Source organism: Triturus cristatus, chromosome 11, assembly GCF_964204655.1.
Source record: "Triturus cristatus chromosome 11, aTriCri1.1, whole genome shotgun sequence".
Classification (NCBI taxonomy): domain Eukaryota; kingdom Metazoa; phylum Chordata; class Amphibia; order Caudata; family Salamandridae; genus Triturus; species Triturus cristatus.
The window spans coordinates 186251475-186265880 of NC_140594.1; the positions used below are offsets into that span (position 1 = coordinate 186251475).

The 14406-nt window shown below is 46.7% G+C and overlaps 1 protein-coding gene across 2 annotated transcripts in view; it reads right to left on the bottom strand.

The window, feature by feature from the left end:
* Positions 1-14406, bottom strand: part of HECTD4 (HECT domain E3 ubiquitin protein ligase 4) — a 2430065-nt gene that overhangs the window by 597626 nt on the left and 1818033 nt on the right. For both annotated transcript variants that reach the window (XM_085634374.1, XM_085634373.1), the window contains exon 64: positions 937-1144. In XM_085634374.1, the coding sequence (XP_085490500.1) occupies positions 937-1144 (208 nt within the window). The remainder of the gene's footprint in view (positions 1-936; positions 1145-14406) is intronic.

The window sequence follows — 14406 nt, forward strand, 5'->3', positions numbered from 1 at the left end:
TACAATTGCTAAGTGCACAATGCACCAGATATAAAACAGTGTGATCCTTGAATTGGTGTGTCAATCCACCGTTGCACCAACATATTTTTGAGGTGTGACAATTCTAAAATTCAAATCATATACTATAATAAATATTGCTCCTTTATTTGGTGATAGACAACTTAAATCTCAAACTGCTTATTTTAATTTTTTTAAACTATTATTCTATTCAATGGTGCTCTTATCAGTGAGGCTGAAGTGGTCCTGTCGGAGTACAAACGCATTTTCTTCTGGTTGCAAAGTTTTCTTTAACAGCCACATCTGTGGCTGAGTTAATACATGCAACATAGCAAACGTTCTTAGCATAACACTTAAAATGCTACAGTCCAATCAATAGTAAACTACTAGACATATTTAGTTCAGGATTAGCTGAAAGAAAAATACCTGTTATATATAACAGCTTCATCAAAATAAAAATCTTCTAATTTGCCATAAAACATTTAATGACATTTGATATTTCAGGTTAAATGGAATTTTACGATTCAGTTAGTCTCAACTGAACCCAAGCTACTAAATTAAGCCTTCACAAGCAACTTAAAAATAAGCACCGCCAATGCTTGTTTTTTTGGGGTCATTGTTTTTGTAAAACTCTGAAAGCTGTCTAGCCGTTCCGAGTATATAAAAGTCAACAAAAACATCAGATACATGTAAGCAAAAAATGTGTTTTTGGGCATCAAAAAGCACACTTACCCATGGTAGTCCCTGGCACTGAAGGGAACTACTTTGTGTGCTCCTTGAGAAGAGCAGACTGCATAACTCACTGAAGTTAATGGTTGAATTGGACTATGAATTACACAACAGACCAATGGCTCCTAAAATGTTATAGATCATTTTAACAACATCAAAATGCCTTGGCTAACGATAAACCTAATAATAACAACGAGGCAAAATGCAGACCTTTTATAGATTTGTCAGTGAAATAGTCTTCCAGTCCTGGAATTCCCTGGGTATCAAACAAACTCTGGTTTACGGTGGATACAGTTAGAATTTCTTCCGTTGACATTTCCATTAATTCGTCCTCTCCATCCAGCCCGGATAAACCAATCAGGTCGCTGCTGTTGAATAAACTGGCTCGGATCTTCTCTATTTTTGCTCGCGACCGAACCTGTGTGCAAAAGTAAATCCAAGAAAAAAGTAGGTTAAGATTTCTCAAATGATGCACCTGCCTTTCCGTACAGTGTTAGTGGCACAATATGCGATCGCAATTGTTATCTTAGTTTGCTGTGCATTTCAGTAAGGGGGCGTAGCAGGAGTATCTCCTCCAAAAGATGGTAGATACACTCCACATCTGTCATTTTAAAAAAACTACTATCCAATGTAAAGGAAAATACTATATTTTACTTTTTTAAGCACGTTAGCCATATCAAGTAACAGTGCTTCTTTTGCCATACGGATATTTTTCATCTCTACAAACCCTAAAACCCTCGCTGTTAAAGCTCAGACGCGGCAAGGCATCAAGCGCGCCTACCTTAATTTCAAGTGCCTAACTGTTGTAATACATTTTTTAAACATTTAAATCGCGCCGTTTTTAGGTCTCGGCTGGCATGGGCTGTGCACATGTGCAGTCTCGCTGGCGAGATTTAATGTTTTTAGGGTAGTTTAAGTAAAGGGCTTTAAGCCCCGCCCCTCTTTCCCTTTGGCCGGCGTCACCGTTTATGCTAAACGGTGGCCAGCCATTGGGAAAGAGCTCTTTGTGACGTTTACTTTTGGCTCTTTCAGACGGCCCACTTGGACGGGCTCGTCTGCTTTCCTTCTGCCGTAAAAGGTTTCTTATCTTTATGGGGCCATGTGTTTAAACACATGGCCGCATAAAGACAAGAAATCCTTTTGCTCCCGACGAAAGTGAAAGCGAGCGCGTCACTGCAGCAATTAATAATCAGTGCTACTAGGGCCTGTCATTAGCGAGCATGTTGCCCCGATTATAAGCTTTTGTTCCCCCTGCCTGTTTTTCCTTTTCCCCTGCTTGCTCTTTATTTTGGCGTCGTCTGCACGTGTTTTGTACTGTCTGGTGTTCTCTGAAAGGTGGGCGGCAGCCTTTAATGTTCTATAGCAGCGCATTGACTTAAACCTCGGTTCCCGGTTAGTTGCATAACGTTTATAACCCTGCTACATTTCCAAGTTACCTCAATTTCTTTTTGTGCGGTTTCGTCTAATTTTCTGTGGTTTTTACTGCAACTCGACTTGGGTACATTGATCGAGCATGGAGGCATGAGCGCAGACGGATGCTGGACAATACTGACATTAGACAATACTGGCTTCTGGCTCGACTGACGTCTTGTAACTTGCGCCTTCTGACGCGCTAGTGTTGCACTTCCAATGTGGTTGTCTTGCTTGACACACGAACGGGAACTTTGTGCAAGATTGATAGTATCCCCTCTTAAGCCCTCACACCTCTAAAAAGAAAGAACAGCACTGCAGTCAAAGCACTATCCGGGGTGTAGAGGTCGCAGGTCAAAGTTCATCTGTTTGTCTTCAGACACTCAGGAGTCTGGAGGTACATCGCTGTCTGGGTAAAGAATGAACCCACTTTTGTATATTTTGTATCCACTAGATTGGCTCTTGGTTAAGGTGTGAGCAGCATGTCAAAAGCACTCGGGTATATGAGAGCTTAAGTTGCCGTGAGCCACAGCCGGGTGTCACCACCTTCACAATAAAATGCACAAGTCTGTTTGCCGCTGCACTCCTTTTATTTGCATCTCCTTTCATTCATTACAGTTAAAAACATCAAGGTCTATTGCAAGACAATATATATATATTTATATATATATTTTTGCATTCGAAAACACAGTATTACTTTACTGTATGTGTTGTGATTTAATACCCAGGGACTATGCCTTGAAAACACATCAATAGGGTATTTTGTTTTCATTTCTTTTGTGAATTGGTATTGCAGCTGCTTTACCTCATCAAGAAGGGATACCTAGCGACAAAGGGTCTTCCTTGCAGCTTTCTCAAGGGACATCTATCGGTGGCTTGTTTTTTTTAGGTCTCGCCTGACCCAGCGCATGCGCTGGTCTGGCGAGACTTATTGAGAGGGCTCCAAAAAGTGCTACCAGGCCAGCCTAGAGCCACAGTGCATGTGCGCGGGCGCCGTGCTTTACCGCCATTACTTTCGGTTTCGCGGCCGCACGGCTGCTTTGATGTTCGATCGTGATTGCGATCGCGATCACTTTCGCGGCCGCACGGCCGCTTTGCATAGCTAATAGGTCTCGCTTTTGGGACCTTATAAGTATTTCGTTATGCAACTGTTGCATGGCTAAACACTTATAAGGTCCCAAAGGCGAGACCTATTGGCTATGCCAATGCTTGTTTCTCATTTTCGGGACGCACTTGTTAAACATTTCTGCTACTGTCTGAACAAATGGTTCCAGATGTCAGGAACTGACTGCGAAACATAGATCTACTGTCGCACTCGTGCGTTGAACTACAAGTTTCGACTCGGTATACAGAATTACGGCGCCGGACTGGGGTACTCTCTACCTCTAGATTTCAGATTTTTAGGTCTCGCCTGGCTATCGCGTAACCGATCGCTCAGCGAGACTTATGTAGGGGCTTCAGAAAATGCTCCCAAAGACTTCCCAGGCGGATCGGGTGGCGGTTACGCGCACAACCACGCGCATTCGATTTGCCACCAGCTACTTCCTGGGCGTGCGCCGCCTCACACATTCAGAGACATTTAGTAAGGGGCACAAGACCTTAGGAATGCGGTTTATGGCCAGTTCATGTGAGGCATTCAAGCGCGAAGCTGGCATCTAGCATCGGACTTGAAAGCAGCAGACTGCTTTCGACAGTGCACACTCGGCCTCACTTCCTGCATCCCCTCTTACAACAAATAACTTTCGTTATAACTCGCACCCCATATGCTCGTTCCCTCCCACCCTTCCTTTGATGTCCGCTTTTCTTGTTGTTTACAAACCATGCCACACACTTCTGCATGCCACACACTGCTGCATGCCGCACTCTGCTGCATGCCGCACACTACCGCATGCCGCACACTGCTGCGCACACTGCTGCATTACACACTGCTGCATTACACACTGCTGCATGCCGCACACTGCGACACGAAACACTGCTGCACGCCTCACACTGCTGCACGCCTCACACTGCTGCACGCCTCACACTGCTGCACGCCTCACACTGCTGCACGTCTCACACTGCTGCACGCCTTGCTGCACGCCTCACACTGCTGCACGCCGCACACTGCTGCACGCCGCACACTGTTGCACGCCGCACACTGCTGCACGCCGCACACTGCTGCACGCCGCACACTGCTACACGAAACACTGCTGCACGCCACACACTGCTGCACACCGCACAATGCTACACGAAACACTGCTGCACGCCACACACCACACACTGCTGCACGGCGCATACTGCTGCACGCCGCACACTGCTGCATTACTCACTGCTGCATGCTGCACGACACTGCTGCACGCAGCACACTGCTGCACGCCGCACACTGCTGCACACCGCACACTGCTGCACGCCGCTGCACGCCACACAGTGCTGCGTGCCTGACACTGCTACACGAAACAGTGCTGCACGCCGCACACTGCTGCATGCCGCACACTGCTGCACGCCACATACTGCTGCACGCCGCTGCACACCACACACTGCTGCGCACCACACACTGCTGCACGCAGCACACTGCTGCACGCCGCACACTGCTACACGAAACACTGTTGCACGCCACACACTGCTGCACGCCACACACTGCTGCACACCACACACTGCTGCACGCCACACACTGCTGCACGCCGCACAATGCTACACGAAACACTGCTGCATGCCACACACTGCTGCACGGCACACACTGCTGTACGCCGCACACTGCTGCACGCCGCACACTGCTGCATTACTCACTGCTGCATGCTGCACGACACTGCTGCACGCAGCACACTGCTGCACGCCGCACACTGCTGCACGCTGCTGCACGCCACACAGTGCTGCATGCCTCACACTGCTACACGAAACACTGCTGCACGCCACACACTGCTGCACGCCGCACACTGCTGCACGCCACACACTGCTGCACGCCACACACTGCTGCACGCCGCACACTGCTGTACGCCGCACACTGCTGCACGCCGCACACTGCTGCACTCCCCACACTGCTTTTATGTGAGTTTATGCTACTGACATTGTAAATGACAATGCCTTTTATTTGTTTTAAAACCAAAACATAAATAAAAGGCATTGTAATTTTACAATGCCAATGGCTCAAACTCTTATAAATGCGAGACCTATTGCATTGCAAATGCTTGTTTAATGTAAAAATCGTGAATGAGACTCGCTGCCATCCTCTCTCCAGTAATGAGGGCAGAAGGGCTAGCAGCGAGGGGCATGCGTCCGCTGCCCGCTGCAGGCCCTTCCCCTCCCGGCCTCTGAGCCCGCAGAGGCACACAGGCATGTAGCGGCAGCAGACCCGAGCAGGAACTGCCTGCTGCGCCTACAGGAGGGAAGGGGAGGAGCCGCCACAAACACCCCGACTTTCAAACCCAGCGCTAGGCGAGGGGAACCAGACCCGCACCTCCCACCACAAGCGGTACCTCGAACGCAACAATTGCTTATATAGCAATGTGACCGGGCAGAGGGGTACATCGGGAAATGCCACAGGCCAGGATGCGTAGGGTTGCCTTGCATGAACAGCACTACGAGGGAGGTACAGGCATCGGCATTTCAACAGTACCACAGCGCACCTGCTGGACGGCAGGCCGCGCGCACATGCATGGCGGCTTCGCCTCGCGCCTCACCTGTGAGCACAGCTCTGCGGAACTGAGGCCGCAGGGCTTTAGTGTCGGTGTTGGGGGAGGCGGCAGGCCCTGATATGAACACCTCAAACCATCGTTTACAGCTCTTCGATGGAGCCAGGGCCGGCTTTAGCACTGGTGGCGCCCTGTGCGACAATGTTTGTTGCCCCCCCCCCCAATGACTACCTCCACCACAGATTCTCACTAGCACCCTTTAACAGTGACCAAGTCGTCATAACCACTCTCAGATACATTGAATTAGTTATATAGCGCCACTCATACCAGTGTAGGGTGTCAGAGCACTTTGCATCATACACACATTACACAGAGATAATCAATCAGAAGTGTGTAAATCAGTGTATGGGAAATGTTCCATAAGCCAAAGGACTAAGGGGCACATGCATCAAGGTAGGCTTTTGCGATTCCTTAATTGCGATTATTAGGGAATCGCAATTAAGGAATCGCAAAAGCCTTTGCATGTAGGAATCGCTAAAAAAAATTGCGATTCCTAAACATTCCTTAATTGTAACTCGCAAATTGTGACTAGCAATTAAGAAATGGCTTACCATTCATCCCAATGGGCCTAAAGGCCCATAGGAATGAACGGGAATTGCATGCGCGACTTGCGAGTACCCAATAATTACTCGCAAATTGCGCATGTAATTTCAAGGGTGCAAGGGTGCCAAAAGGACGCCCTGTTGCACCCCTGAAATTGTAATGTGCACCCATGTTGTGCACACAAATGCCCCAAGGGTGTGTGTGTGTGTGTAAAATGTAACTTTGAAAAATGCACTTTAGTGCATTTTTCAAAGTTTTTGCAAATTACCGACCAGTTTTTTCCCCGGTATTTTGTGACCCCTAATAGCGAAATCGCTATTTTAAATTGCTTCTAGCATTGCATTTAAGGAATCGCAATTTGCGATTCCTTAAATGCAATCGCAATTTGTGAATTTTGCATTTGGGATAATGCATCCCAAATGCAAAAATACCGGTCACAAAGGGGCAGATTCTGAGAATCTGCCTGTTTGTGACCGGTTTTTAGTTTTATGCATGGGGCCCTAAAAGTGTAGGAGTCATATGTCATCCATACTGGTGGGCAGTATAGTTTAAGAGTGCTTGGTGTGGAGAAGCACAAACTCAGTCAAAAAAGAAACAGCATAGTTGGGAGTTTTCTTTAATAATAAGAATCGATTTCTAGCCGGCTCTAGGGCGGTGCGAACGGTGCCACTGCACCAGGTGCTGGCTTCCTGGGGGCGCCGTGTTTGCAAGTTAATTACGTTTTTAAAGCACCTGCTGCTGCAGCATTCCTTTCATCGGCAATTGCCAGGCCTCACAAAAATGTCAAAATAACTCCGTGATTGATGTTCATCCTGGAGAGGGATCAGAGTTTTGTATAGTTGAGGTTTTGACTTATGTGAAATTAGTGCAGAGGGTTAATATGCCTGCTGCAAAGAACGTGTACCAAGTAGATTACACAGTGCATATAATGTAAACGGATGAGCAGGTTACTGCTTTTAAACGCAATTTATAACTTAAAGTCCTAATATAGAACAGTGAGCTATTAACTAAGTCCTAATATAGAACAGTGAGCTATTAACTTTCATCATAGAACTGCATACACACTGCAAAATATACATTAGAACATTGATTAATGTTGCAAAAGGGTTAATTTGGCTAGAAATCGATTCTTATTATTAAAGAAAACTCCCAACTATGCTGTTTCTTTTTTGACTGAGTTTGTGCTTCTCCACACCAAGCACTCTTAAACTATACTGCCCACCAGTATGGATGACATATGACTCCTACACTTTTAGGGCCCCATGCATAAAACTAAAAACCGGTCACAAACAGGCAGATTCTCAGAATCTGCCCCTTTGTGACCGGTATTTTTGCATTTGGAATGCATCATCCCAAATGCAAAATTCACAAATTGCGATTGCATTTAAGGAATCGCAAATTGCGATTCCTTAAATGCAATGCTAGAAGCAATTTAAAATAGCGATTTCGCTATTAGGGGTCACAAATTACCGGAAAAAAAACTGGTCGGTAATTTGCAAAAACTTTGAAAAATGCACTAAAGTGTTTTTTTCAAAGTTACATGTTACACACACACACACACCCTTGGGGCATTTGTGTGCACAACATGGGTGCACATTACAATTTCAGGGGTGCAACAGGGCGTCCTTTTGGCACCCTTGAAATTACATGCGCAATTTGCGAGTAATTATTGGGTACTCGCAAGTCGCGCATGCAATTCCCATTCATTCCTATGGGCCTTTAGGCCCATTGGGATGAATGGTAAGCCATTTCTTAATTGCGAGTCACAATTTGCGAGTCACAATCAAGGAATGTTTAGGAATCGCAATTTTTTTTAGCGATTCCTACATGCAAAGGCTTTTGCGATTCCTTAATTGCGATTCCCTAATAATCACAATTAAGGAATCGCAAAAGCCTACCTTGATGCATGTGCCCCTTAGTCCTTTGGCTTATGTAACATTTCCCATACACTGATTTACACACTTCTGATTGATTATCTCTGTGTAATGTGTGTATCATGCAAAGTGCTCTGACACCCTACATTGGTATGAGTGGCGCTATATAGCTAATTCAATGTATCTGAGAGAGAGTGGTTATGACGACTTGGTCACTGTTAAAGGGTGCTAGTGAGAATCTGTGGTGGAGGTAGTCATTGGGGGGGGGGGGGCGCGCCAACAAACATTGTCGCACAGGGCGCCACCAGCGCTAAAGCCGGCCCTGACCACTTCGAGAGGTAAGTTGGGGAGCTCTAGGTTAGGTAGGCACCCAGGAGTTGGGCACAGGGGGCCGCAGGGCGCCGGGGTGTCTTTTGGCATCGGGAAATCTTACCCTCAGCTGGTCACGGTTGGGGGGGGTCCCTGGTTGTGAGGCTGCAGGCGTCGTCAGGAGCATCAAGGTGGGTCCTTATGTGCTGGATTCTTGGTCACAGTCGCCGGGGGGACGTCCTCGTGGTCTTTGTTCACTCATGCACAGGCCGGGCTCAGTGGGTGCAGAGTGTGCTGGGTTTTCGGTTCCTGGCTTGGCACCAGGGGTTGTTGCTTGTTTGAGCAGAACCACTGCTCGTGGGAGTCCCAGTCTTTTAGAGGAGAAAGGCAGTCAGGTCCTCCGGGGATTTCGAGGTTGCTGACCACTGGAGACGCCGGGATTTAGCAGGAGTAGATTCGATGGTTGACAGGCCTGTAGGGCTGGGGCCAAGTCAGTTGGTGTCGTTCTCTTGTTAGCAGCTGCTCGGCAGGTCTTCTTTCTTCTTGTTCTTCTTGGTAGTTTCAGAATCGGGAATTGAGGAAGGAAGGTTCAGGGAGCCCCTAACTACTAAATTTAGGGGCGTTACAGGTAGGTGAAGGTCAGGGACCAATGGGTCCCTTCCCTGGGGTGGATACACCCCCTATCCTGCCACTCTCCAGTGGGAGGGGGACAGGAGCCTAGTCCGGATTGGGTAGGGCTCCCATCCTCAAGATGGTGAGAGCCCGGAGTTGTGCTTCATCTTGCATCCCCCACCTGAGGGGCGGGGTTGGCAGAGGCTGGCACTCCCCCTTTCCTCACTTGGGTTTTCCCGCCGATCTTCCCGCCAGAGTGGGGGTCAGAACCGGTGGGGGCCAGTTGCGGAGTACAGCAAGTGGCCTGGAGACGCTCATAAAGGTAGCATGCCTTTGAAGCTTCCCCTGCCCATCCTGGGGGAGGAGAACTAGCACCTCGCCCAGGATGTGCATTGTTGCAGATCCACGAGAGCGGATGGCTCTCTACCCAGGGGTCCAGCAACATGTCTGCTGGGTGGCAGCCTAGGCTTACGTGAACTCTCCTAAAATTGTGTTTGTGCTCAGTCAGGCATTTGAGATCAACCAGAAATAGTATTTGTAGTTTTGTGCTGCTGTCATTTTTAATTTCAATTGCGCCATCATTCACTTTTTAATCTGTATAGCACTCACCGTACTGTAGCCGCCTGTGTCCTTGGTCTGCCACGGCTTGTGCCGATTGAGCGGAGGGACGAGAAGGCGTTAGTCCTCACTTCCGGTCTGCCGACCGGAACTGTAGTTGGCACACTAGCAACTTCCTTCAGCTTAGCCCTACAAAAGGCAGGGCCGGGCAGCGGCGCGCCAAAGGCAAGCCTGTCTGCGCCAGTCCGCTGCCAGCTGTCACGACCCCTGCATGATTTATTTTAAACATAGTTTCTCTGTTTTTCTTCTTTGAAACTAGTAAGCCTCCAAAATGACTTTGATCAAATATTCTAGTCAGGAGTTGAGAGATCTTGACCACCCATCTTGTAAATATACAGCAATACCAGAAGCTATAACAACAAGTGGGGTACAAAGGATTTTATGTCCTAATACATTCGTTCCCCCTAGTGAAACTTTTGAATCATGTTACTCCAACTCCACAAAAACCTCCAAATCACTAAAAGCACCTTATTTTAACGCTCGTTCCATTCCCAAACATGCTGTTGAAATATGGAGTCTTATTGACTCTGAATTACCCGACATCTGTTTTATCACGGAAACGTGGTTGCATGAGCATGCCTCTCCAGATGTTGTTATTGCTTTTCCTCCCCAATACAACATAACAAGAGTAGATAGGGAATTGAACATAGGTGGTGGCCTGCTTATAGCTACTACCTCGGATGTGAATATCACCTCTTTAGAAATTATATGTACGAATAAAATGGAATTGTGTGTTTTTAAAATGGAAGGTTTGTTAGGTGGAACATCGAGAGGAGCTTTGGTATATAGACCTCCTGGCCCCAAAAATGATTTCCCACATAAGCTGCTAGAGATAATTGCTCCACATGTATTAGCTTCAGATTATTTTCTCTTGTTAGGAGATTTTAATTACCATGTGGAACTATCACACGATTCAGATACAGAACAGCTAATTTCTAGCATAAGCACCTTGGAACTAGTCCAATTGGTGATTGGGCCCACACATATTGCTGGTCACACGCTTGACTTATTACTAACCAACTCTAATAAGGTTAAGGTTGAGCCTCCACTGCCATTAATATGGTCGGATCATAGCTTATTAAAATTCGTTATTTTCGACCATATCATTAAAGTCAATTTACCTCTTTTTCTACCTACTTCAGTATAATTCAACCCAGTTTAAATGATACTATTGATCAAAGAGCATTTTTTTTTTTTAGAAAAAACAATAACTAATGCATTGGATAAAATTGCCCCTCTCACTAGAGTTAAAGTTGAAACCCAAGCTGCTTCTTGGTTCACTAGTTAATTAAAGTTAGCAAAGCTCTCTTGTAGGACGGCGGAGCGGAAATGGAAAAAAACTAAAGATCCTATTGACCGCGGAGCATATAAAGATGTTCACCATAAATATATGGAAAAAATTAGACAGACAAAAAAATAATTTATCCTAAATCGTATCGAGAAGGCAGCAAAGTCAAACAAAGAGCTCTATCAAATCTTAAAAGAATTCTCTACTCCATCCGTCCAGTTGCAAACTTCTATTTCTCAGGATTGGGTAGACTCCCTTTCCAAATTTTTTGATAAGATCATAGCAATCCACAATTCCTTTCCTCCCCAAAACATCATTAATGTTTCAGGGAATCTTTCATTAACCGCCTTTGATCCTCCTCACATTATGGAAGAATTTACTCAGTGTAGTCTTGAAGAAGTGACTAAAGCCATCATAAAAATAAAATCAGGTTCTCCTACCGATCCTTTGCCACCAAGAATCCTTCCAATCATAGTTCCAGCTTTGTTAGACAGTCTCACCGACTTATTTAATATGTCACTGTCAAAATCGGAAGTTCCTAAAATATGGAAAACTGCTAGAGTTAGGCCTATATTAAAAAAATCCACTGCAGACCCTAAACTTCTTTCTAATTATCGCCCAAAATCGTTGCTCCCTCATTTTGTTAAGATGCTTGAGTCATTGGTCAACAAACAGCTCGTAGACCATTTGGAGAGCCATGGACTGCTAGACTCCTCACAATCGGGTTTTAGGGCAGCCCATAGTACTGAAATAGCTCTGCTGGAAGTAACGGATAACATCAGACGGGCACTGGACAGAGGGCAGTCTTCCATCCTCGTTCTGCTGGATCTATCAGCAGCGTTTGACAACATCTCCCACAGCATTCTTGAACGTCGGCTTTGGGAGATTGGTGTCAGGGGAAAGGCTTTACAGTGGCTCAAAAATTATCTTACTGATCGTACTACGATTGTACAGTTAGGAGATACCATCTCGTGTAGTAGATCAGTCAGGATGGGAGTACCTCAGGGCTCTATTTTGGGCCCGACACTCTTTAATCTTTATGTGACCCCTCTGGCCAAAGTGATTAGATCCTATGGCTTTGATGTTGTGTCGTATGCTGACGACACTCCGATTCTGATCACTATTGGTCCAGATCCAATGAAAACTAAGCTCAGTTTTAAGAACTGTATGTCTCACATTGATAATTGGATGTGTACCAATCATCTGCAGTTAAATGGAGGAAAGACTGAGACAGTGCTTTATGGTAGGGCTCATGAGCTTTGGACACATGACTGGTGGCCTTCTAATCTTGGCCCTTGTCCTACTCCAACATCAACGGTGCGTAATCTTGGTTTTCAAATGGACAATAAATTGCCCATGAAAGATCATATTAATAAGACAGTGAGCTCCTGTTTTGGCATCATGCGTAATTTGCGCAAAGTTTTTAAATGGATTCCGATAGAGGCAAGAAAACCCCTAGTCCAGGGACTTATTGTAAGCCGTATGGACAATGCCTTGCTTGCAGCCACAAATGAGAATCTTCTCTCAAGGATGCAGGTCTTGCAGAACACCGCAGCGAGGTTGGTACTTAATCTTCCACCAAGATCTCCATCGGTACCCAGTTTGAAACTTCTGCATTGGCTGCCCGTAAGGAAGTGAATACAGTTTAAGATACTTTGCTTAACACACAAGAATATGTATGTAAAAGGTCCGGGTTTCTGGGCCAAAAAGTTAAACTGGTATCTACCTGGTAGAACTTTGAGATCCAGTAACACAGCACTTCTCGTATCTCCTAGAATTCGTACCACTACAAATGGAGGTAGATCTTTTTCCTTCCTTGGCCCCTCGTTCTGGAACAAATTGACCCTTCATTTACGCACTACAATTGATCACAACTGCTTTCGTAGGAAGTTGAAGACATGGCTGTTTGACATCTAAATGCACCAAATCTATCTCATCTCAGAGTTATCCACCAGCGCCATGAGACTTCTGTAGTGATATGTGCGCTTAATAAATATTTCATGATTTGATTTGATTAGGCAGCCTCTCAGTCAGGACGCTGGTTGTTGGTTAGGTTCAGGGGCCATCTCTAAGATGCCCTCTGTCGTGCATTTTACATTAAATCCCACACTGGCATCATTGTGGGTTTAATGTGCTGAGAAGTACAAGTTACTTACCTTCGGTAACGATGCATCTGGTAGAGACGATTCTAGCCGCAGATTCCTTAATGTAGAATTATCCCCAGGCGTGAGACTGGACCTGGAAAACTTTCTTGCCCAGCATCTCTGTGCACCGGGGGGTGGCGACTCCACCCGATGTCCTCCGCAGGCGTGACGTCAGCGAGGTCACCTAAGCCCCACCCCGGCGCACTGACGTCAGTTTGCTTTGGAGAACTTTTCCACGCCACAGCGCGGAGCCATCACAACAAAACTGAGGAGAGCATGGTAACAGTGTGCGAAAAAACCAGAGAAACAAAATAGAGAGAAACAAAAGGTAAGAAACATCACCAGGTGGCACCAAGGCACCAGAAGGCGACAACAGCAGGCCAGAGCAGGAAAAGAGCAGAGCACCACTCTGAGGAACAACTGTGCAGGCCAAGGCAAGAGCCCCCCTGGAGGCACAAGCATGTGGAGGGAGTGGGAGAAGGAGAGAAGGGGAGAGAGAGAGAGAGAGAAGGGGAGAGAGAGAGAGAGAGAGAGAGAGAAGGAGAGAGAGAGAGAGAGAGAGAAGGGGAGGAGAGAGAGAGAGAGAGAGAGAGAGAGAAGGGAGAGAGAGAGAGAGAGAGAGGAGAGAGAGGGGAGAGAGAGAGAGAGAGAGAGGAGAGAGAGAGAGAGAGAGAGAGAGAGAGAGAGAGAGATGGAGAGAGAGAGAGAGAGAGAGAGAGAGAGATGGAGAGATGGAGAGAGAGAGAGAGAGAGATGGAGAGAGAGATGAGAGAGAGAGGAGAGAGAGATGGAGAGAGAGAGGAGAGAGAGAGAGAGAGAGAGAGAGAGAGAGAGAGAGAGAGAGAGAGAGAGAGAGAGAGAGAGAGAGAGAGAGAGAGAGAGAGAGAGAGAGAGAGAGAGAGAGAGGAGAGAGAGAGAGAGGGGGAGAGAGAGAGAGAGAGACTGCAACCACAACCACAAGGGGAAGGGCCACAAGCCCGGAACAGAGGGGCAACAGCAATCCATCCCCAGATTACACTGCCAAGGATGGCCATACCCCCTGAAAGGAGTAGGAGGTCAAAGGACAGGTAATCCATCCGCAGACTACAGTGCCAAGGTGGGCCATAACCTCTGAAAAGAGCGGGAAGTCAAAGGACAGGCAAAAGAACCCCTAACGAGGAAGACCAGTTGGGGATCAGAAACTCTAACAACAGAGGCAAGGAGCAAAAGTAGGC